This window comes from Podarcis melisellensis (assembly GCF_964234715.1).
Source record: "Podarcis melisellensis genome assembly, chromosome: 14".
Lineage (NCBI taxonomy): Eukaryota > Metazoa > Chordata > Lepidosauria > Squamata > Lacertidae > Podarcis > Podarcis melisellensis.
Window position 1 is genome coordinate 46,412,049 of NC_138546.1, and position 25,546 is coordinate 46,437,594.

A 25,546-nucleotide genomic window follows, 5' to 3' on the forward strand; every position below is an offset into this window, starting at 1 on the left:
TCTGGGACTTCAGTGAGTCCCCTCAGTTTGAAGGTGAGCATTATGAATCATCAAGATGCATATTTCAAGCCAAGAGATTATGAACTTCTCCCCAACTCCATGCCTCATCACAAACAGCTTTTGCAACTCCCCTCAGCTTCAAAATGGAGTTACCATGTGGCATTGCAGGTGGGAGGGGGCAACAAACACAAGTCTAAAGCTCCCTTGGATTCTCAGACACACTTCTCTGGGTCCATCCCATCCCCTTCCCCACAGGGTCCCTAGGCAGCGTCCATCCTTGTGGCATCTCTCAAAAGTCACACACACCCAGCATTCCAGGAGTGGTGCTTTGAAGGCTGAAATTGGGCAGTTAAGCCTTTGTTTGGGGGCCTGAATCATCATCCGGCCTGCTTACTATCTCTCCCTTTGTTGCGGAAAAGCTAATCTGTGTAATTTCTGTACATGGATGTGCTGCGTTGATTGGAATAAAAGAGAGAGATGGAAGCTGACAAGCAAACAGAGTTATTTCATTATTAATGGTTAGCCGAGGAAATTAATCGTGAATTAGCGTCATGATCCCACCAAATTGCTGAGAGTTTGCAAACAGAAACTTGTGAGATTCATTTATTAACCGTCACACACTGATAATGAAGCAAACCAAATACGACCGTGCCAAAGGTTCTTTCTTACATCATAATTAGTTTCATGGCGTTAATCATATTATACACCTCTGCAAGTTTAACTATTGTCAAGGGAGACATTGAAAATTGGGCAGACGGAAGAAGAGAGAGACACTGAGAGGCTTTATTAAAATATAGACAATTTAAATGGCGAGCAGTATTAAAGCAAGGCCATTAGTTCACCGTCATCCGAACTCTCGGCCTCCAGTGCAGGGGCTTCTGCTGTCCACGACTCACTTAGGCCAGAGCCAAGCTGTTGGCATCCAAGTCCCCCGATGGTCCTGCTTATGGGGAGCACAACTCTGAGCAGGATAATACCGCTCTCAATGCAGCATTAATAATACAGGATTGGAGTAAACAATCACGTGAATCTGGGGATAATAGCAGCTTTCTGCCTTGGACCATTTTTATCTTTAGTGCACATGAAAATGGTTGATACAAAATGCTTCATGCTGTGAAACGGCCCTTTTCAATTGTGATTTGTGATTATGAAGAACATTCACAATCCTCTGAAATACGGCCGTTGAATTCGGTTGACTTGTTTCCCATCGTTCTTGCAGTAGGTCAGCCCAGGTTCTCCATCTCTTCTGCGTTGCCAGGTGTGAAGAGGGTGGGTTTCCAAGAGCCAAACATGGTTGAGGACATGCAGCACAGCTCTGTGAACTGTCCCCACAAAGAAAAGATTGTGAGGAGTTTCTCGTGTTAAGGTAGCCTTGAGTCAGCTCACAACCAGATCTGTAAATCCCACAATGCTGTTGAGCTGAACTTGGAGCAGGACTTCCCAGGACTGAGAGGGGCTATGCAACTGGATCTGTCTGCCTCTTGTTCACCTTGGGATCAAGGCAGCAGGGCAGACTAGCAAGAGCAGGGTATGTTTGGGTTGTTTTTTTTAAAATATCCTTCAAGGCACCCCAGTGGCTCTGTTGGAGACCCTTCCTCTGGCCCAAATCCACTCCTTTTTGTAAGAGAGTTTCTGCAAGGGAACTGGCAGACAGATTGCGTCTCTCCCAGGACAACCTGTAGACCCTGTGGGTGGTGGGATTAATCCGCCTAACTCTGTGCTTGGCAGGGTAAAGTTTCTTCTTGATGGACCTTTCATTTGACTCCTGCTGTTTTCAACACTCACAATTGCTCCTGGATTTAGATGTTTTAATGGAGCCAGAAGCAAGTTGTATATTATTTAAATTCAGCAAGTTGGCACCATCGCAGTTTTGCCTTGAAATTCAACTGACAAGGCTTAATACTTCAGTAAAGGGTTTTGGTTTTTTTTCATCTTGGTCCTAGAGATTATACAGTGTTGGAAGAGATATTGTTGGGCAGGAGAAGTGCAAGGCAGAGGGGGGTGAGCTGAAATATTCTCTGAGCAGTTAAAATGGGCGCAGGTCTGTTACCTCAGGCTTACCCTGCTCTCCACCCCCCTGAATAAGACTCCCCAAATACACACCTTCCTGCTTCATCCAGCCCTTCATCAGCCATGGTTGCCCATGTCAGTGACTCAGTGTGTGTGTGTGTGTGTGTGTGTGTGTGTGTGTGTGTGTGAGATTTATAATTTTCAGTTTTATACATTTCAACAATTTTATAATCATTTTAACATTTCAAAACCCGACTTCCTTTCCCTTCTTTCTGCGGTTCCTTAAAATTATTTTTAATATTTTCTGCATATCCAAATTAACTTAATTTGCTCATTTATTCATCTACCTTAAATATTTACTCTTATAAAACTGCCGGTTATTACAATAACCCTGCCAATGTTCTTATCTGTTTACAGTTTGTTCATAAATATTCCATAAATCATTTCCATTCCTTTACCTTGATTTCTTATTTTTTTCCGGTAAGTTTTGCCATTTCTGCTTATTCCACAAATATTTGTCTCCATTCTTCTTTTGCTGGGACTGCTTCATCTTCCCACTTTTGCCGCTGTAGTCACATACATGAATAAATTTCTATACAGTTTGGGTAGTTCTGTCCCTAGAATTCCCAAAGAAAAGCTTCTGTTTTACAAACGTTATTTTAAACATCTTTTTCAATACATGGTATATCACTTCCCAATAAGCTTTATCCTTACTACAAGACCACCACATATGATAAAAAGAACCTTCTTTACATTTCCAACACTTACCTGATTTAGCTTTATACATTTTTGCCAATTTACTTGGTAATAGATACCATCGATATATCATTTTTATATCATTTTCTGTAAATTTTATATCTTCTGTGTACTTCTGCCTTCCACAGACCCTTGCAACCCGGAAGTCTGGGATCTCGCTAGCCATGGTCATCCGGACGTCAATCGACAATGAGGAGATGGTAGGAGAGGGGGCTGCTTAGCATGTTTCTTCAAGGGGCGGGTTGGCTTCCTTTAAATGGGGGGGGGGAGTATTCACCAAAGTATTTAACGCCTTCTTTTGGATGCTGTGCTGTTTCTCCTGGCTACCCCTTATGAAAGTCAGAGGCTTCCTGAAGTTGTCTCCTGTGTGGTCATCTTGATTAATCGAGTTTTGCCAAGAGAACAAAGTGTGCTCCTTCTCTTCTCTCAGTTGTCTCCATGTCTGTTCTGGGAGGAAAGTCAAACAAGAGATTGCAGGTGGCCAGCAGCTGAAGAACCTCCCCTGGGTGCATGTGAGGTCCACCCAGCTCTAAGAGGTCCATTCAGCATCTTCTCTCTCTGCCCCCAGTGCCAGTGGTCTAGGGCTGACCACATTTGTATAGCAAGCACTCAGTCAGATAAGGAGGTGGCTACTCCTAGCACATCCATTGACACACACACACACACGACAATGCTTCCCCTAAGAACAGAGCTTTCCATGTCGGTGACACACTTTTTAGACATTTTGCAATACAGTAATTCAGTTTTTCTAGCAAACCGGAGGTTAAGCTACCGTATTTTTCGCTCTATAAGACGCACCAGACCACAAGACGCACCTAGTTTTTGGAGGAGGAAAACAAGAAAAAAAATATTCTGAATCTCAGAAGCCAGAACATCAAGAGGGATCGCTGCGCAGTGAAAGCAGCAATCCCTCTTGCTGTTTTGGCTTCTAGGATAGCTGCGCAGCCTGCATTTGCTCCATAAGATGCACACACATTTCCCCTTACTTTTTAGGAGGGAAAAAGTGAGTCTTATAGAGCAAAAAATACGGTAATCCCTTTCCAACCCCGGGAGGAGTGCAGGTAGCATTCGCACAACTCACCTGCCCACTGCAGCCGACACACTAACGCAACACACCGTTTGGAAAGCTCTGCCTTAGAAGTTGGGCCGTGGCAGACTGAAAATGAAAGCAGCATTTGGCTCTGGGAAATCATGGATTCCATAGCAGATTCCTTGCAACCAATGGCACATGTGGCTCACGCACATGGCTGGCTTCTAAATTAACTGCTCAGGAGAGGCACCTGAGGGCGGGGGCTGTGCAAGCAGCTGAAGGGAAGCATCTGCTGGCCGTGTGCTGGAAGCCACACAGTGGCTCCGTGAGGAAGGCGAAGCACAACGTGAAACGAGGCCCTTTTGAGGTCTGGAGCTGCCTGTCTCTCGACAGTGTGTGTAAGGAAATCCAGAAGCAGGCAGTTGGGGAAAATAATGCCCGCAAAGTGAAATTGCCCAAGAAATTCTGGTGCAAAGGGATAGGAGAGCCTGCCCCAACTTGCAGTTTGATTGCTTTCTATCTTTTTGGATAGCTTTTTGCTATGTTCTAAATATTTGTTGGTTTGTCCTCACAAGAAGGTTGAACTATGGCTGCCTTTGGAGACGGTTCAAGGCTGGATTAAGTTGGGGGGGCTAGTGCAGTTCCCAAAATAAGACCCCCCCTCCCTTCCAAAAGGAATGCATTTATCTGAAAAACTTAACAAATGTATTATTAAATAAGTTTTATGGACTACAAAAAATATTCTCTGACCATATGCAGTTTCAAAACACAAACTAACAACATTTTAGTAACTTTAATAACCAGAAAATGGTCTGAGCATGTGCAATTTCTTATTTTAAACCCTTTTTTCCCTCTCACATCTTAACTTGGGACAGTCGTCAACACTCAGCCTAACCTACCTCATATGGCTGTTGTGAAGATGTAGAAAAAGGCATAAAATAGCTCCAAAAAGAGACTTCTATCATAGACATCAAATTCTGCTTCCTTTAACCAGAGTATTTTATCTTTGTCCTATAAAGCCATGTGTTTTTCTGGATACGCCACCCCTGCGAATTAGTGCAGCACCAAGGCTTCAACCCCCCTTACCTGAGCCTGTTTTACATATGCACATTTATTTAATTGAGTTATTTAATTTACATCTCACCCTTCCTTCCCAAAGGAGCCCAGAGCAGCAAATGCAATTAAAATTTATAAATACAGTTTTAAGTCTTCTAAAAAGCTGGTTAAAAACTACTAAAAAACATAGTCCCCTGCTTGGACAGCGAATAATTTCAGGGTTGCCAGGAACAAATCAGACAGCCAGAGGAGTTCATGTTTTTAGAGTTTCCCTTAAAGTTACTGATGAGGGCAAAAGATTCACTTCAGTAGGGAAGGTATTCCACTTACAATATCATATAGCCTGTTACATATGTATATGTATATGCAGCCCCTAGAGAAATTTAAAAATAAAATAAAAATGATTGTGCTTGCAAAGATTTGGGCCACATCAAACTGCGCTTCTAACTTCCCTGCTCAATATTTGTGCAAGGGAAACTGAAATCCCCAATTCATCCGGTGTAAGTTTCCAGCTGTACGATTTCAACAGCTGAGAGTTTCTGAGACCAGAAAGAAAAAGTAGAAGACATACCTGCCCAAGATCTACCCCTCCCCAGCCACCTGTAGAATGGAATCATAGAACTGTAGATTGGAGGAGTCTTCCAGTCCACACCGTGCAATGCAGGGCATCATTCTGATCCATGTTTGCTGGTGGTTTCTCCCCCCTCGTCCATTTATTTGCTGCCTCCCCCACTCTCTCTCCAAACTGACTTGCATAAGTGTGATCAGGAGCAAACCCCCCCCCCGACCGCTTGGGCGTCTGGCTTATCGATTGCAGCCAGGCCTGAAATTCCTTGGCAAGAACTTCTATTGATTGTCCCTCTCTATCTAATTTTATTTGCTCTATACTTTCGTAAATAGAATATTCATTTCTTTTTTTAACTCAAGAAGACTTGGCTGCTTTCTCCCTCTTGGTTTTACCTTGAAGGCTGAGCCCCTAGAACAGGGGTCAGCAAACTTTTTCAGCGGGGGGCCGGTCTACTGTCCCTCAGACCTTGTGGGGGGCCGGACTATATTTTGAAGGGAAAAAAGATAATGAATTCCTATGCCCTACAAACAACCCAGAGATGCATTTTAAATAAAAGGGCACATTCTACTCATGTAAAAGCATGCTGATTCCCGGACCATCAGCAGGCTGGATTTAGAAGGCGACTGGGCCAGATCCGGCCCCCGGGCCTTAGTTTGCCTACCCATGCCCTAGAAGACTACATTAGGGTTGAAGGTGCCTTTCACAACAACCCGCCAGGAGAGTTTCCACACACCCCTTCGCCATGCCCTCCAGAAACCTCTCAGGGTCTCCTCTGCCTTCAGAGAGAAATAAATTGATTTATTCACATGTGTTTCCTAACAGAAAAGAGAAAGAAATTACAATATAAGAACAGTAAGACAATACAACAGAGAACAAAATGTTTCGTTAAGGAAGAACTTCATACATATTAGAATGAAGAATAAAGTGGGACATGACCTTGAATTCTTGGGTTCCAGTGATTGAAAATAAAGTCCAATGTTGGCTAAACTTATTTGGATCCTTATTTTTTTGGTATAATATTCACGTTCATTAAGAAATGCTCCATCCCAAGCTCTGTTAAGTCATTGTATGAGATCAATGCACTTTGGAGGTCTTTAGTCCTGTTTAGACAAACCTACCCAGATACTTAGAAAGTTGAGGTAATTTTCGTCTGCTTTCATATTTTAACTTTGGCACATTTTGAAGCAGAATTGTGATTTCCCCCCCCCCTCAATCGTATTTTAAAAAATCTTTCTGTAAACTGCTTTGAGGTGTGCTTATTTTCTTTTTCTTTTTGCAATTGAGCCGCCTATAAATTGTATGAAATGAATAAATAACTAAATAGCTGCTGTCCATGGTTGGGAGTGTGACATTACAGGGCAGCCATAGCCCTTGGATTAGATAGTTAACCAGAAATTTCTTCAGCAAATCCCCATAAAGCCTTGTAGCCTGGTCTGGATAGTCAGTAAAACAACCAAGAACCCCCTCTGTCAGTCGCACTAATCAGGTGCCAAGGTTTTCTTCACACATCAAATATTTCCCTGTTCCTGAATCTAAAGGCACAGAAACTCTTTGGGGACAATAGCTGTGTCTGGAACACGGTTCACTCTGAGTGTTTTCTCTGCCCTTGGAAATCCATCTCCGAGGCAAATGTCATTTCTTTCTGATTTCTTTCCGCAGGGCCTGTAAGACAGAGTTGTTCCCCCTGGCCTTTGGCTTGGAATCAATTTGATTCCCTCCCCCTCTTCCTTTTTCCTTTCTCCTTCTGTGATGGAACTCCTATTTGGGGACTTCCCTGGCTTTTTTCTGGCCCACATAGGATCAGTCTGGATAGTTGGCCTTGGTGAAGGCTTGATGTATTCATCCCCAAAAAAGTTTTTTATTTGAGTTCCTACTGAAATGAGGCTGCATTTAATGTTGCATTTTAATCTTTTTTTTAAGTTGTATTTCAATCAATTGTTTTTATACTGGTGTTAGCCGCCCTGAACCCAGTCTTGGCTGGGGAAGGCAGGGTATAAATAAAAGTTAATAATAATAATAATAATAATAATAATAATAATAATAATAATAATAATAATAATTTAGAAATCATTCCTCCATACAGACACAGGCCTGGGAACTGTTTCTGCCAGGTAGCACCTGCCAACTCAGAGGACCTTTCCGTCCGCCCCTCCCCACTGAAGTCAGGAAGGGGAATGGAGGAGATAAATGGTGGAGCTGTTAATGCTTTGCTTTTTTAGTTTAATTATTTATCTTGTCTTTTGTACTGTGAACTGCGGCCCCAGGATCTCTTGATGAAGGGTGGTATATAATAATAATAATAATAATAATAATAATAATAATAATAATAATAATAATAATAATAATAATAATAAAAAGCAGGGAGATACATAAGCGGCAGCTGCCTGCTTGCTTGATCCTAGGAAGACGAGTGCAGTCGGCAGCCATTGATTCCAGGCTGCTGGAGTTTCCCCCAGAGCGTTTACTTGCTCATTTCCCCAGCGTTCTCCCCTTTGTCATCTGCCAGTGTGCCTTCACATTTTAGGCTATCAACATATTTAGTTATTCCCTTCCCAAACCTCCTGGAATGCAAAATTAAGCATTAGCTTGGAAACAATTTATGAGGGCCATTTACGCGATAGCTTTGCAATGCGTTAAGCACATTTCACCCTGTCTCTTTTGCAGAAGCCCAGGTGTTGCCTAGCCCTTTCTCGGTGTGCTGTGTGTGATAAAAAGCAATTGCTGCTCTCTTGCAGTGCTCCCAGCTGATGCTTTTGTTTTCTCTACCAATCTCTTTGCCCCAGTTTGCATTTGGCAGCAATGGCTCTCTGGAGTGCTTTCCCCATATATATATTTCTATGGAGGTGTTTTCCTGTGATGCTCCCAAACACCATCAGAGGTGGGCCGGATCAGCCCCCAAACTGCTCAAGTGCTGAGCATCCCTATAGTAGTGCCTTTTCTAGCTGACGTCAATGGGAAGCCAGTGCTGACTCAAACCTCCTTCTCAGGAAACCATCCTAAGCAGACCGAAGGGTGCCATTAGAAGGCAAGGCAGATGATCTGCTGCTCTGCAGGGGCCTTGTTTGTTAGCACTGGACTCGCTTTCAATGCTAATGAGACCATCTCTGGTGCTAATTAGTGGATTGTGTGAATCAGCACCCTGGAGATAGATGGGCAGGAGCATCACATCTGAACCCCTTCACATCTGAAGCGGGCGATTTTGCCTGTGACTTAACATGTAGCCACTCAGGGCACAACATTAAGATCAGAGAGTTCCTTTGCCGTCACATCAGCAGAGAACGCTTTCCTTCCTTGGCCAGCAAGTTGCCACAGTCCTTGAGACATGGTGGAGTCACTGGGTTGGTGGAGTCACATGGTGGAGACATGGTGCAGGCGCTGGGTTTCACTGGGAGTGAAGCTCGCAAGAAAGGACCTCTGGTATCCTGCCAGCAGCTGGCTTTGCTCCCCTGCTCTCATGGCAAGAGCCTTTGTGTGGCAAATGAGTCAGGGGGCTGTGGGAGAAGGAACAGGAGGGGACGCCGCCAGGCCCCTGCCTTTGTCCAGCTAAGGAAGCCCTTGTGGGGAGTTGATTCCCTGCCCCCAGGAGCCTACACAGGTGTCTCCCAAGCACCAGACATGCCAGCGTGACGTAAGTGATGTGAGGCTGCAATCTTTGTAATGGTTGCCCGATCACCATTCATTTCTCCTTCCGGCGACATGTTTTTCTGCAGCCGTCTCAGAGATTGCAAGGAGCCAGGGGCTGACTTCTAGGCTCAGGGGAAAAGGGTCTCCTGTGCTGTGAGAGAACAGCTTCCTGGTACTATTGTCTTTTTATAGATCTTCTCAGATCTATAGATATATAGGTGGTGGTATTATTATTATTATTATTCATGGAACTTTGAAGTGTCAGGCATAGCTCTAATGGCTTTAGCCCAAACGTAGCAGAGTTTTCCTGCACAGCGAAGAAGCTAGTTGAGGTGGAAATGACTAGTCAGCTAGACTCAGAATAACTATTTACAGGATTTATTAAAAGGAAAAATAAAACCAGCAGAGTTTCTGCATACAAAACAAAGCAAAATAAATCCTTTCTTTCTCTCTCTCTTAACCATACACAGCACTCCTACTCCTAACACACCCAACACCAAACTGTGCTAGCATTCCTAGATAACAGAGTTGAGTGCTGGTCATTAACCAATCAGAGTAAGTAGTTTCTAGGTCAAGCAGACCTTGGCTTTCTGCCAAGAGTAAATTGACACTGCCTTGAGTTAATTGTGTGAAGCCAGAATCTGTAAGTTTTCATGAGAATCAATTAACAGAAACTGAACAATTATTATTATTTATTATTATTATTTTGTGCCCTCTTGGCACAGTGTCCTGTGTGGGTAAGACCCCTGCGATGCCCTAAATCCGGTGTGGACACTGGGCAATCCCCAGCTCTCTCTGCAAAGACACACCGATGCCTGACCAGCCCTTGTGGTGCTTTTGAGCACCTTCCTCTTCCAACGGCCTCAGAGCAAGTCAGCAAGAGCTCAGCTGATGAGAGCCTCTCGCACTGAGGCACATGCTCTGCAACGCTTCAGCAAAAGCTTTGTAACAGGAGCTTGAACATGCATGAAAGAATGATTAGACCAGTGGTTCTCAGTTGGTGGTCTGCAGACCCCACCCAGGAGCTCCGTGGCACCATTCACATAACCAAAGCTACCCCAGGGATTGAAATTTTCAAAAGTAGGGAGTCCGTGGCTTGGCTTTTGTAAAACAGGAGGTCTGCAATACTTAGCCAATTGGGAACTGTGAGCCGCTTTGTTGATGTGTCTGAATGTGTTTTGTGTCCCCTCAGAAAATGCACGTCTTCAAAAAAACCCTTCAGGCCCTCATCTACCCCATGTCCTCCACCACCCCACACTACTTTGAAGTGTGGACGGCCACCGCCCCCACCTACTGCTACGAGTGCGAGGGTCTCCTCTGGGGCATCGCCAGGCAGGGGATGAGGTGCACAGAGTGTGGGGTCAAGTGCCATGAGAAGTGCCAGGATCTCCTCAACGCGGACTGTTTGCAGAGTGAGTAGTCTGAGGGGCACCTGGTGTGGGCACAGCTCCTGCCTTTCTTAGTGCTGCTTGCCCCTCCCCTTTTGCAAGGGGGGAATGGCAGGGCCACCTCAGGCAAACAGCAAAATGGTGCCCTCACCCCTCACCCCGCCTGGTAAGAAGATCTACACCAGGCATAGGCAAACTCGGCCCTCCAGATGTTTTGGGACTACAACTCCCATCATCATTAGCTAACAGGACCAGTGGTCAGGAATGATGGGAATTGTAGTCCTAAAACATCTGGAAGGTCGAGTTTGCCTGTGCCTGATTTAAACCAAAAACAAGGGAGCAAGAGAGATCTACATCGGGATGTTCTGTCCCTGTGGATCCTGCTACCAGCAGCGTTTGCCTCACCCTGCCTCATGGGTGTCCCAGCTCTGGGGCATGGGCTCCTCCCGTGGGGCTGTTTGGGGTGGCAACAGAAGCCTGTTGGAGCAGCCCCAGCAGTGGCAAGGCAAGGGAGAGTCTGCTTGGCACATCGCAAAGCCCAAGCAAACGGTTGGGCTGCTCAGACGACGACACTGCTAATCTCACAGGGGCTCCAGGTGGCAGGATGGACAGTGAAGTGGCTGAGTGGAGGGGACATAGTATCTCTGGGCATGCAGGCACCCCTAACGCTGAATGGGTCTTGTGCTTCCCCCAACCCACCCTGTGTTCTGGTCTCAAGGATCTTTCACCTCATTTGGGTTTCACTCAGTTGGGCACTGTCTGCATTTAGCTCCAGTTTCACTGGATAAAACTCTTCCTCCTCCTTTGCTTTTAAACCCACCAGGTTTCCAGCTGGCTAAAGAGATTGCATGAGGCCCCTTGTCACCTCTCGCCAAAAGCCATCCAGTGGCCCAGAGACCTCTCTCTTCCTCAGTCTCTCCTCTGTTGCCGTGCTGCTGCCACCTGATGCGCAGGCCCCCAGGAGTGTGGCTTGGCTGCCTCATGGCACAGAAACAAGAGAGGCTTGCTGGCTGCTCTGGTGTCATTTGTCAGCTTCCTACTTCACCCACTGTGACCTGCAGCCAAGCAGAAAAAGATGGGCTGGCCAGAAATGCCACCTTGCCTTTTCATCTGCAGCCACCATTGCCCTCTGTCCCCAGTCAGTGCAGTTGGTCTCTTGCAGCCTATGCTAGGCTGATCCAGGCAGGGATGGGCTGCAAACGAGCCTCTCTAAAGCCCACCACCAAAGATTCCTGGTTGGGTGCTCTATTGTACTGTGACACCCCTACCCCCTTGGCAGCTGATCTCTGTGATCCACCAGGAATCTCATTATTTTGCAAAGATCCAGAAAAGTCAGAATATTGGCATCCCTGGCTTTGCTTCAGGGCAGGAAAACCCATCATTTTTGGGGATCAGCATCTGTGCCAAACTTCAGGCTTCCATTTCGATGTCTTTCTGGAAGCCCCTCCAGGCATGAACTGACGTCACAACATCCGTGCATGCCAGCATCAAGGGGCCTCTCTGTGTGCTGTGGTCTACGTGTGCCACACATGGGACCAGATGTCCCTGGTGGAAGGAAGGGGCTTCATCCATGCTGTGAAGGACACACAGAAGCCTTTGGGGAAAGCAAGAGGAGGGTCAGCTTTCACCAACTTATGCCCTCCAGCTGTTGTGGACAACAATTCCCATCATCCATGGCTAGTCCAGGTTGTCCAAAACAGCTGGAGGGCATCAGGTTAGCAAAGGCGTCAATGAAAGGCCTGCCTGGCCAGGCACCTTCTGTGTCATCAAGGGCATCTGTTTTCCAGATTTCAGCAGCGTCACCTTCTCCTCATAGAAGGTGACCCAATATTACTCCAGCTGCTGCAATGACAACTACTGCTATAGTAGTGCATTGTTAAATGTTGCTAATGCCGTTGTTATGTCACCTTAGGGGCAGCGGAGAAGAGTTCAAAGCACGGTGCTGAGGATAAGACCCAGAATATTATTACAGCAATGAAGGAGCAAATGAAGATCAGGGAGCGAAACAGGCCAGAAGTGTTTGAACTGATCCAGGAAATGTTCCAGATCCCCAAGGAGGACTTTGTACAGCACACCAAGGCAGCCAAACAGAGTGTCCTGGATGGGACATCCAAGTGGTCAGCAAAGATCACCATCACAGGTGAGAGGATTCCCCCTTTTCAGCTGGAGAACTCTCTCTGGCCAAAGCTCCCTTTTCCCTTCCAGCCCAGGTGGTTACAAAATGGCATTTACAGAATACAAACCGAAAGAGGGTCTCTGGTGTGTGGTTGTTTCTCTGGGTGTGCGAAGTAGAAAGATAGTGTACACCCTGATCTCACGAGGTGGTCCATGCCGCCTCCAAGCTGGCGCAGAACAGTTTGCCACCTTGAAACCCCCCCCCCAGTGGGGTGAGGACTGCAAGCAATTCCCATTTACACTTTGAATGCCAAACTTTTTGCATAAACAGTTTGTGGGAGGTAGTCCAAGTAGCCCATAAGTACATCTCCTCTGTTGGGTGCTTCCTTGATTTCATTCATCTTCAGGGGGATGATAGCACATCCCCAGTACTTAAAAAAAAAATTCAAGAAACAGAATATAAGCATAACATTATCATCCCCAGTACTAAACTGCACTTCAGGCTTGGAATCACCACCCACAATGATTTTGCCAGGGAAATCTGTCTCTTTGGGGATTTCTAGGTTGCTAGACTCAATGCCCTATTTGATGTACAGAGCAGCATCACCTACAATAGTCCTTCCTATAAAATTTAGATCTGGTCAAGGCAGCAGTTGCTGCAGGTGACTTGAGATGTCCTCAATGCAGCCTAGGAGAACTGTTTGTCCAGTAGCCATAACAACTGGGTGATCCACAGGGCTTATAAAATCCTTGGTTCATGATACTGTGTTGGTGCTGGCCAAATGTCTTGCTCTGCTTTCCTTTGGACCACATCAGCAAGGCTGAGAGAGAGATCTTGTTGTCTGGGCTGCCCAGGACCTCCATAAACACTGCCCAGGTTTGAGCCCTTCATTGGTGCTAACACAGCAGTTTGACTTCACCCATCCATCTGTCACGAGAGACTGTGGAATGCACCTCCATGGGTGGTCCAAAGGAAAGCAGAGCAAGATGTTTGGCACCAGATTGGCTGCAGGAGTTGCCTGGAGGAGACATCGCAGGCACCATCCTGTATTACTGTTTAAAGCAGAGAGAATCCTAGCAGGTTGGTTTGAGAAGCCACACAACCTCCCTTCCCCAAGATCAGCAGACTTGCTTCTGAATGGACCCAGTTGGGGGGGGGGCACAGGTCTGCTGCTGAGTCAGATTGCGGGGGCGGGGAATGGGACAGGATGGGACAGGGACACAGCATTCTGAGCCCATCATTTCTCTGATGAGGCAGTTAATGAGCTGGGCTGTCCCTACTAGTGGCAGTTCAAAACACTAACTAAATGCTCCTGTCTCGATGCTTTAAATCACGTGGATCCAACTTACAAAGTAAATATTTGCTGATGGTCAGAGGGGGGGCCGAGGGGAGGGAGTGTGGCACGTCCCAGTCAGCTTTCAAGCCGACGGAGAGACTCACACAGTTATGAATTGCGATGGAGGAGTCAACTGACAAGTGTTTGTATTTATAGCAGCATAAACACACATTAGCGATGATAAATCCTGACATCTGTTTTCTTGGCGAAAGGCAGCTACAGGGAAGCTGGCTGTCTCTGTAACTGGAGGTTGCAGCCGGGACACCAAGCTCTGCAAGAAGGAATGGCTCAGGAAATAGGCTCCTGGGGTCTGAAGGCTGCTCTCGGGGTGGAGGGGGACATTGGAACAAGCATCTTGTTCAAAGTAATACCTGGACATTTCTCCTGGGAGATGTTTCTTGCTCTGGGGGAGAGGACAGCTTACCTTGTGGGAGAAGGAGCGGAGCACAGTGGGTCAGTGTCATGGCTTGGAAGGTGCAAGGAAACACCTGGAAGACCACCTGCTATTGGTAATCTTTGAGTTGCACAGAACTCTGTGTGCTCTCAGAGCTGAGAAGGCACAACTCTTTTTGGGCGAGACCAGAGCAGAGTCCACCTTGCATGACCGAGAGGAGGCTAAGTTTGTTTTCTATACCAGCTGCACTGGCTCCTGGTGGAGTACAGGATCAGGTTCAAGGTGCTGGTTTTAACCTTTAAAGCCCTATACAGCCTAGGACCCTCATACCTATGGGACCACCTCTCCTGGTATGTCCCACGGAGGACCTTACAGTCTTCAAACAAAAACATCTTGGAGGTCCCAGGCCACAGGGAGGTTAGGCTGGCCTCAACCAGAGCCAGGGCCTTTTTAGTACTGGCCCCGACTTGGTGGAATGCTCTGTCACAAGAGACTAGAGCCCTGCGGGACTTGACATCTTTCCACAGGGCCTGCAAGACAGAGCTGTTCCACCAGGCCTTTGACCAAGGCACAGTCCTTTGGTAATCCTCACAGAACTCAATGGTTGCCATTAATTTGATTCTGAATTGACTTTAAAATGCTGTGTTACTTTTATTGTTGTTAGCCGCTCTGAGCCTGGCTTCAGCTGGGGAGGGCGGGATATAAATAAAAAATTATTATTATTATTATTATTCTCCATTCCCCCCACCCCTTTGACCTCAAAGGCCTCGCAGCCTGGTTCTCACATTGTCTCTCTGCATTATTTGTCCTGTTGTTTTTTATAATGGTGTTGTTTGTTTTTTACACCTGCTTGAGTGGTGTTTTTCCCCCTGCATGGATAATCCCCGTGTAGGACAAAAAAAAACTGCTTGTCCTTCGGTCACCGTGTCCGAAAACTAAGCTTTTGGAAGAGGCAGCCAGCTCCTCCACAGAACCAGCCAGGATGTCAGCCAAAGGGAGGTGCCAGGAGAGAGACGCCCCTATAACCTCACCCTGGCATTTCCTGCAATGCTTACTGATAACTGGGAATAGAGCCAGGCCACCTGAGCTCTTTGCTGACTGTGGAAGGGTTAGCCAGCCTTCGCCCTGATCCAGCTGTTGGAAAGCAACTCTTTCTACATTCCACAGAATCTGGAACTATTAGGAACACAGGAAGGTGTCCTCTACAGAGTCAGGCCATGGAGCCATACTGCTCAGTCTTGTCTACACTGACTGGCAGCCAGTGGTCTCCAGGGTCTCCAGCTGGGACAGGGGAAGAGCTAGGGTCTGGTTAGGTTGGCCCTTGCCAAGGGCGCAAGCCCAGGGGACACAAAAGACACGCTGCTCTGCTCTGGCTCAGAGTACTGGGGGCTGCTCCTTCATCTAAGAACACTGGAAGTGGCCTCATTCTGACTTAGTCCACCTAGTTCCATCACCTTTGAGCTGGAGATTCTGAGGACTGGACCTGGGACCTTCCATGTGTTCTTCTGCCCAGCACCAGCCCTTTAGCCCCTTTTTTGCAGGGGGGTGGGGACACTGGTCACAACGCCGTTGGCCAGGCCTAGTTTTATCAACTTGTGTCCTCCACTTCTCTCTCTCTCTCCCTCTCTCCCTCCCTCCCTCCCTCCACTCTTGCAGTGGTCTGTGCTCAGGGCTTGCAGGCCAAGGATAAGACTGGCTCCAGTGACCCGTACGTCACGGTGCAAGTGGGCAAGACCAAAAGGAGGACAAAAACCATATTTGGGAACCTGAATCCAACATGGGACGAGAAGTTCTATTTGTGAGTATTCCTTCCTCTTTTGGCTTTCTGGGGTGCATTACTCAGGAGTAAATGTTGCCTGCAACACATGCCATTCCTTACTCCTGTGATTCATCATGTTTACCCGGGTGTTTGCATCCTGGGCCTTATTAAAAGCCCGAAGCCACAGACTCGTATTGCGACTTCTAACTCACAATCAAAATGTGTGTTGGTGTGGACTTCAAGTTCATGTGGCGATGATGCTGGAGTGCAATGGCCCCAGGGAAGCATGGCCACTCTAGGGATTGAAGGTAGATTCAGTGATCTCTTTGGGGAGGGAGTGCACTCAGCCCTTCCTTCATTTGGCCAGGGGGCCGGAGTGGCATGGGGCTTGCAGCATATGTGAGGCCAACTCTGGTGACTGTAGAAGCCAGAGAGGAAGAGCGAGGTTGGCTGTTTTACTGCTCCAAAGATGGAGTACCAGCTATTAGAACTTAACACCAAATACAGCAGCCAGGAATATGTCATTGTGCTCAAAATGGGGCCATTTGAAACATCCCAGTGGTTTTGCATTTAGCATACAATAACTGCAGGCCTGAAACTGTGGAAATGGGCTCTCTCTGGAGCATTTTTCTGGGGGACATTGATTTCTAGATTGGAGAGGATGCTGGGATCTGCCTCTGGGATGTTCAACTCAATTTAGTGGCATGCAATTTATTATTAGATTATTGTTATGTTTCAGCTGCATAATTTATAAATATGCCGTAATGAAAGTGGAAGTACATTCACGAGATGGATGCCTTCCGCTGGTGTGTCTGGCGTTGCTCTAGGAAGTTAGAATTTTAAAAATGTTTTTAATAAAAGATGTCTTCTCAGGCACATCAGGCAATGGCTGGAAGAAGATTTTGCTTTCCCTCATAGCTGGGAAAAGCATCTTTCTTTATGAGTTGTGCACCTTATGGATGAAGGCCTGGGACATGCTGGTGTCTGTTTATAGCTTAATCATAGCTGGTCCAGGACTTTTATGTGGCCAGCCTTGACTTTAATTGGTTGCTTGTGAGCACCCAGCCAGGCAGTAGATGAAATGGAAGATGGAGTAGGTGAGAGGGGACCCTTTCTTTGGCAGGATGCCATATTGCTGGCTTGGCAAGGAGGCATGGATATTTATTCCTCCAGTGAGCTGTGACAATCAGCATAGACAGCATGGAGGGGGGGGTAAAGGTTGCCTCCTCTCTTCATGTGATCCCAGGAAGGGGCTTTTCTAGAGAGATTGTGGAGACTGTGGCCTATTCCTTCCTGGAAATGCTTATTTCTGGCTAGGCCCATTGCTGGGAATCACATCTGCTGGAGGCCTCTAATGGTAACTGGAACATGTGGCCATAGACTCTAAAAACCCCTAACCACGTTTGCATCTCTGAGCAGGTTTGCTGAAAGGGCCTCTTCCTTTCTGAAGCAGGATTCTGAGGATTCTGAGAAGGGGATGGGGCCTCTTGCATTGAACTGTGAAAGCAGGAAGCAGGTATCTGAGCAACAATTTCAGTGAGCAGAATAGCAAAGGCACTTGCCGGTGATGATGGGAAAGAGGCTCGCTGGGTGTTCATTGAGCAAATGGAATCTGGGCAGAGATTGGACAGAGGGCTGGACAGCCTTGTGAGGTTTGCCCACTCGAACAAAAGGTCAAGGGGTCTGGGTGTTGTCTTCAGCTGGGTGCCCGTGGCATGGCACAGGGTAGGGGACACGGGTGGTGCTTTGGTCTAAACCATGGAGCCTCTTGGGCTTGCTGATCAGAAGGTTGGTGGTTTGAATCCTCGCAAAGGAGTGAGCTCCCGTTGCTCTGTCCTAACTCCTGCCAACCTAGCAGTTTGAAAGCACACCAGTGCAAGTAAATAAATAGGTAAACACCAGGAAGGTAAATGGTGTTTCCGTGCACTCTGGTTTCCATCATGGTGTCCTGTTGCGCCAGAAGCGATTTAGTCCTGCTGGCCACATGAACTGGAAAGCTGTCTGTGGACAAACGCTGGCCCCCTCAGCCTGAAGCGAGATGAGCGTCACACCCCATAGTCACCTTTGAGTGGACCTAACCATCCAGGGGTCCTTTGCCTTCCCTTTACCTTGGGGGAGTCCAATGAAACTGAGTGCAGGTTGGGGATGAGATAGAAGATGGCTGTTGGTTTTCAGGGCAGGACCAAAGTGGGATACGTTGCAGGGAGGAGGAGAAGGAGCATCTCCTCATCTGGGTTCCAGCCAGCTGCACCCAACCTCTAGAATACTCTATTCCATTCCTTCCTCAAGCAGTCACCATCCCAATGCCCACTTAGCATGCCCAGTCTTGGTGTGCTTGTGTATTGGGAGGTTTCCCACTTAGGATTTTAAAGAAAGGTGTTTTTGGTGCTTCTTCAAACTAGGGGCTCTGCCTTTTGCTTCTCTCTCTCTGCACACACCAGCTGCATTCACTGTTAGAGGGAGTGATGCTCAGCATTTGGACCTGCTAGCTCACATGCACACACCTATCCTCCTTTGGGCCATATTTTACAGTAAGAGCTTCAATTTGCCCTGGTGCAGAGCCCTCTCTGGGCCATGCGCTGGCCTCCTGGTCCCCTCAGCTTTCCTGCTTTCTCACAGATGACTTGCCTGCCCACAGGCCACAGCCACTCGTGTCCATGGTGACAGTTCCCCAAGCCCAGGGCCACCTTGACCCCACTGGGGGGGTGTCCCCTTCCCCCTGAGCAGCCAACTGGAGTCCCTGGAGGTTGCCTTCCTTTTTTGAAGGGTTTGCTGTGATTCTGCTTCTCTTTTGCCAGGCTGTTGGCCATCCTCTCGCCTTTCTCTGGCTCAGTGGCACCCAGGCAGCCTTGTGTGCTTGGGGCTCCAGCTGCACGGACCAACAACCCCACACATTTTCTGAGCTTCAGAGCAAGACTTTTCTAACCTGAAATTTTGCCTTTGCTTCCTATCTGGGTGGCTGACTCCGGATGCCTCTTTTGGCTGGCTGTCTCTTGCTTGCCATCTGGCATCAGTAAACAGCTTCCGCCTGTGCCGGCTGTTTGATCCAAAATAAGCAAATAAATGTTAATTAACTCAAATAACACAAACAGTGGAGCTTTGGAAATTTGCTCTCTTCGCCAACACATTCATTCTGGGCAAGTTGTGATCACTTGACTCAGCCTCGGCAGCAAACTTGGGGAGGTGCACAACCACCACCCCTCACCTACAAATTCAGCAGTGGGGAGTCCTCCGTGGAAGCACAAGACAGCTGTGCACAACAGCGCTGATGATTGGCTTCTCCCAGAGATGCAACAGAACAACCCTCCTCTGAGCAGCTTTTCAGCTTCTCAAAAGGTGCATGTGCATGTTTGAAATAAGGTCACAAACATTCAGTTGCATCAACAGTCAAGCCCCACTTCAGAAAGCAGTAATAATTTTTAAAAAGAAGTCCAAATGTTCACCTGAAGCTTTGGGGGGGTGCCAAAAAGACCATCAAATCAGCGTTGGGTCCACTGAGAATTCCCTTTGGCTCATAGCGGCTAGAAGCCCACCCCATACCTGTCAACTTTTCCCTTTTTTTAAGGGAAATTCCCTTATTCGGAATAGGATTCCTTGCAAGAAAAGGGAAAAGTTGACAGCTATGGCCCACTCACTAGTCCTTGTTCTCCCCAGGCCACTCCTCTGCTGCTCTGGGAGACTGGGCACACAGGCACAGCGGAGAAATCCAGTTGCTGGCGTGGGCCGTTGCAGCAAAGACGGAGAGCCGGTGATTGCCAAGGGCGCAAGGGATATGAGGAGGGTGCCAGTACAGCGCCTTGCCAAGGGCACAAAGGAGCTTAGGTGCACCTCTGAGCTGCTTAGGGGCATGGAACTGAAAGGGAACAGGAAGCCCCCATCTTTGCTGCTGAGTGAATGAAGAGAGAGACTTTCATCATCCTAAAGGAGAACTTCATGGAAGGCATAAGAGCCGTGTAACGGGGCTGGGGCTGCAACCCTACACGGCCCCATGCTGAGCACAGCACAACTTCCTTGCTTTGAGTAAAAGTCCCTTTGCTCTGCAGCTTTACATAAAGTAAAAGTCCAGCGCAGTTTCGGTAATCGGCTTAAGAACTGAGCAGTTACTGTGTATGTACATCCAGCTGATGTCCAAAGGAGGAAAGAGTTCCTTGCCTGACCACAAACTATGATGGCTCTGAAATGCTTCTTGTGTGGAAGGCGAAGACGTGTGTCATGATGTGCAAGGACCAGGGGGTAGATCCAAGTGTGGCAGCAGCAGCAGCAGCTGGGAGGGCAGCACGGCCCCTTTTGCCCTACCCACCAGCAAAGGAGAGGGAGAGAGGCACCATTCACTCACGCGCAGGACTCGTAGTTCTCTAGATCCAAAGAAACGCCCGCCCACACAGAACACACATATAAGCAAGCAGTACTCCTGTGCTTATCTTGCGAACTTTCCTTTTAAATTGTTCAGTCATGGCAAAGGCTCCAGTTTCAAAAAAAGGACAGGAGGGGGAGGTCTGACCTCTCCTCCACTTTCAGTTGTTTCCCCAGAAATGCAGGGGAGGAAAAGTGGGTGGGGGTGGGAGAGAAGATAAAGGATATTCTCAAGCCCTTCCCAGTACTCACCCACCCCAACACATGATGCTTCAGCTACTGAGCACCCTTTCCCACCAGCCGCCTCTCTCCCCTGACTCAGGAACAGACCACATCCTCCACTTTGCGGAGGAAAACCCCTTTTGCTCTCCCCCACACAGATGTGCTTGCGCGCACACAAATACGCCCCCTTTGGGAAGGAGAAGGAAGGAGTCTAAGACTCTGCCAGAGCCCTCACACCTCCTTCACAAAACCCCTGATTGTCCTCAACTTAGGGGGGCAGCTCCCCAAATTTTCCAAGGGGGATAAAGGGACCTGGGCCCCTCAGAGTTGGTGCCTATGGAAGACAGCATCCCTCTGAATGATGCCAGTAGCTGGGAACCACAAGAGGGGAGAGTTGCCGCTGTTGCTCTTGTAGGCAGCCAGCTGGGGCAATTGGTTGGCCACCATGGGATCAGGACCCTGGGTGATGCAGAAGGCTTTGGGATCAGTTCACAGTGAAATCGGAAGGCTCCAGTGATGCCTGAAACCCTGGAGGGACCCTGTCCATCAAATGCAGGATGGGCCAATCCATTGGCTGGGTCAATTGAAGGCAACTTCCAGGCTGCTTCTCATCTCCACTCTCCCACCCTGAAGCTGGAAGTGCTGAAAGGAGCATAGGCAGTCTTTGAAGGGCCTGGTGGGGGTTTTCTCTGGCAGAGTCACCCTGTGTACAGTCAAGGAAGCCCCTCTGCCATTGAACAAGTGAGTCAGCCTGCAATGAAGTTTTCTAGTGAGAGAAATAGAGGGGGTAAGCCCAGGAGGTCAGCCACTGATTTGCATGACAACAGATTGGACAGGAAGAAAGGGTTCTCTCTCTCTCTCTCTCTCTCTCTCTCTCTCTCTCTCTCTCTCTCTCTCTCTCTCTCAATTAGCATGTCTACAATGACCCCAAGCAAAGTTTAGATTTGAGCTACTGGATCAATTAGAGTAAAGCAGATTGGAACAGGGCAGAACTGGGGCAGAGCCTCCCTGGGCCCCCAAATCTGGTTCTGTGCCCTGAGCCATGACAAGGATTTGAATCCCCAAGAGGGTCCTTTTGCAGGGGCACATCCACTAAACATCAGTTCCCATCTGGATTCTGGGATGGCCACTGGAGTGCCTACCCTGTCGTACTCTGCTACCAGGAGGCTGAAGGCTGCTGGGGCCATGAGAAATAAGGCATGGTGGTGGATGGAGATATTCATAGACAAAGCAAGATGGCCATGTTTGCCAAAGAGTGAGGCAGCCTCAGAGGATCATGGGGATGGGATGGAAAGGGGGTCCCAGTCAGGTCAAGACTTAGAAGCCCCTGGCCTAAGATCTGATGGCAAAACCTCAAAGCACCACAGGTGTTCACAGGGTGTATGACTGACACTCTGCTGATGCCCCAGGCAAGAAAGAAAATTTTGCAAGTTCTTGTGGAAGGCTTGGATGGTATGTCATCATTTCCATGCAAAGCGGAGCTGTGTCAAATGCAGCCCTCTGATTAAGAGAACCGGGTGGAATGCACTGTTGCTGCCATTTGAGGAAGCTTTTTGAGAATTGCAGCTGAAATTGGAAAGAGGTCCACCAAAGGGCACCAAGGCCAGCCCTAGCCAGCCAGCCAACTGCTCCCCTTAAAAGGCATTTGCAGATGTCCTATAACCTGCTTCTGTTCTCCACAGCTCCCCCCATTGAGACTGCTCCTCTTTGGAGCTCTGCCCAGAGTTCAGGGCTGTGCTTAGAACATGCAGGGTGATGAATTAATGAATGAATATGCTTCTCCCTGCACCATTTCCTCTCCCACTTCCAGTACTACTAGCAGCTTAGACTTTATATTGCCAACAAGAAGAAGAGTGGTAGCTTCTTCTCTTCCTGGGATCAGACCCCTGCTTCAGTCTAGGAGCCCCCCTGGGCTCTTTCCCCCTTTGAGGAGATGGAGATCTGGACCTGTCAGCCTCTAGGAGCAGAGGGAGGTTTGTTGTGGCTTTGCTTATGAGCCGTCCAGCGCTGAGTCAGAATCCAGCCTCTTAGGGAACAGCCGAGAATAGGTCCCTGGTATGGCCAGGTAGGGACTCCTTCGGCCAGTGCTGGCTGTGGCTGGAGATAAAGTGCTGGCTACCAAGGAACCTGCCTTCCCAGCAATGTCATGGGATTTGAATATCCCAAGAGTGACTTAGTTTTACTCCTGCATGTATCAGTCTCCACATGGCCTCTGGGATTAATAGAAATGGCCAAGGATTTAAAGCGTGCAGCTTTCTGGTTACAAGTATGGATTTACTTTACATTATGCAAATTGTTTCTTTGACCCTGCTTGGTCTTTAAATAATCCTGTGTTTGCTTTTGAAGACTGATTACAAGGAGAAGCGGTTCTGTTGTTGGGTTAAGGGAGGATGTTCTGTTTATCTGCCTGATCCCTCTTCCTCCCTCCATGATCGCCCAGTATAGAATTCAGGGCCAAAGAAAACTATGCTGATAGCTCCATAGGTTGAAACGTGGAGCTGCCTCAGTCATATAGAAAGGGGAAAGGGTTCAATTTTAATTGCAGGGGGAAGGGCAAGTGGATGGGAGGGATTGGTACTTATCTGAACACCCACACCCAATGGCTGATAAGGTCAGAGCCCTCTGCCCCTCTAGCAAAAGTGGCTGGGGCAAGTCTGTATCTAAGTGCATGGAATGGTCTCCATCACCTCGACCACAGCCCTAGAAATGATGGAGAACGTTGACGTTCCAGTGGTGAGGCACAGAGGTAGCCCAGTCCCCAAGTCCCTGGGAGTTCAGTCATGCTGCTTCTATCAAAGGCAGGAAGCTCATTCCTGCATTTCTGTGGCTTACTAGAGGTGTGCAGAGCTATGTGGCATCTGCAGCAAAGGGCTTTCTTCAGGAGGCGCCTTCCTGCAGTGTCTGCTGCTGGGCAAACCAGCCCCATCCTGATCAGAAGTCAACTCCTCCCACACCAAGAAAGAGGTGGCAGCCCAGGTGAGAGGGTGGTGACAAGCCAGGACTGCCCAAGCCAGGACTGCCCAAGCCAGGACTGCCCAAGCCAGCTTTAGGCAGGGGTGAGGTCGGAACTCTGGATGCTCTCTGTCAAATACAAAAGCAAAGGTTTCAGGACCATGGACAGCAGTCTTGCAGCTCAAACCAGCGGGACAGTTACTTTCACGCTGGCCTCCTGCAAGGCTCTCCACCCTCTGGCTGCTGCAGGACTAGTGCCCTTTGATGAGGCGATTGGCTCCTTCCAGGAGGGCACTTGTTCAGCGTTTGGTGCCTCCGTGCACTTTCTGAATGTGCAAGGCCAGCTGTGCCAGCACCACAACACTCCATGTGCACCTGGCAGCTCCCTGTGGCCCCTGCATAGCCACCTGGGTTCATGCTTCTATGCCAGGAACAGCCTTCCTTGGTGAGTGCCCTGTTGCAGCATTCCCCATGCCAGGCTTCCCTGTGTCCCCGGACTGCAAGGTAGAGAAGACGGCAGGGACTAGGCTGGCTGCAGTTCAGCTGAAGGGAGAGGTGCCCAGGCACTCCTGGGTGGTGCTGAGAGACCTCCAGTCACTTTGCTCTTGCCATAATCCTCGGCTTTCTGAGGAATGCGAGGTCTGATTACATCAAATCAAGAATCCACTGAATGCAGCTTGTTTTGTGTAAAGCATTGCCACCTCCTTTGTGTACCCTCCCTCCTTGCCTTGCTACAAAACCCTCTTAATCTAAAGAGGCCAGGCACACAGTGGGGGCTGGGAGGCAAATCCCCTCCCAGGAAGAAGCTCTCACAGCTATTCAATGCATCTAATGCTTGCATGTGGCGTAAGCTGCAGACACCTTGTTGTGGGCTGACAGCGCCTCGCATGTTGCTTTGGACCACGGCTTACCTCCGTTGTAACGGTTTTAGTGACAGATGGGAGATGCCCCAGCCCTGCAGGCAGAATCATAACCACAAAGCATGTGAAATGAAATAGATCACTAGATGTAAACAGATGCAAAGCCTGTGAATCGATGTTGCATTAATACTGTATGAATCGGTGAGGGGCGGTTGTAGAAGTGGCCTCCTTTTCGAAGGACTGTGTGTCCTCGGCAGTCAGGAGGCGAGGAAACCTGGAGGGAGGGGCAGCACGGAATAGGGCAGGGGGCTGAGCAAGGGACAAGGAGGGGAGGCAGGGGCAAGAGGAGGGGAGAGCACGAAGGTCCACAGCCCCGAGGCAGGGAGCCCTTGCTTTGCATGCAAAAGGTGCCATTTGAAGAATATTTTAAGTTGCAAGACAGGGAAATGAGATCCGCCTCCTGCTGCCTCTGACTTGGACCTTGAAGCTGAAAAGCTGGACCTGCAGGACCAACAGGCAGAGGCCCTTGATAGAGGTTGGGGATTAGCACCCGGCCTGCTCTGGCCTGCTGGAGGTGCAAGGGGAGTTTCATGACTGGCCATAGGCTGCAGATCCTTCCACTGGCCACAGACACATGATGACGTGTAGGCCTGGCTCACACATGATGATGGCTTACAAGCCTTGGGTTGTTGTCGTGATAGCTTAATGTTAGGTACAAACCCAACATGCTTCCTTAAGTGTGCCTTCTTTGGCCATCCCCTTGCTAGGCTGCAGGGGCAGGAGCCAAGCGTGGCTGGGAAGCAATCTAAGCAACTCATGGCTTCTTTCATTGTGGGCTCAGCATTGTGTGTGTACCAGGCTAGTCTCCATCTTCACTTGACAGTCTCAGGTCACCAAGACCCACTGTGGCCATGTGCCCTGATCCTGACAGATGAGAATGACCTTCTCATGAGAGTTTGAACTAGAGGAGTGAGAAGGCCTGGGGAACAATGTGGGGAAGGGAGGATGATATCTTCTGTGTTTACTATAGGCATATGCAATACCCAAATCAAAGATGTGTTTCTGTACCCAGAGGGTCCTACCATGTGCATAACAGGAGCATGCCACCACCACGCAGGTGGC

General features: G+C 48.4%; 1 protein-coding gene across 1 annotated transcript in view; it reads left to right on the plus strand.

The window, feature by feature from the left end:
* The window catches only part of UNC13C (unc-13 homolog C), a 130,585-nt gene that overhangs the window by 44,670 nt on the left and 60,369 nt on the right, over window positions 1-25,546 (plus strand). The window contains exons 6-9 of the mRNA XM_081887843.1: window positions 2,895-2,966; window positions 10,237-10,456; window positions 12,345-12,572; window positions 15,935-16,076. Of these exons, the coding sequence (XP_081743969.1) occupies window positions 2,895-2,966; window positions 10,237-10,456; window positions 12,345-12,572; window positions 15,935-16,076 (662 nt within the window). The remainder of the gene's footprint in view (window positions 1-2,894; window positions 2,967-10,236; window positions 10,457-12,344; window positions 12,573-15,934; window positions 16,077-25,546) is intronic.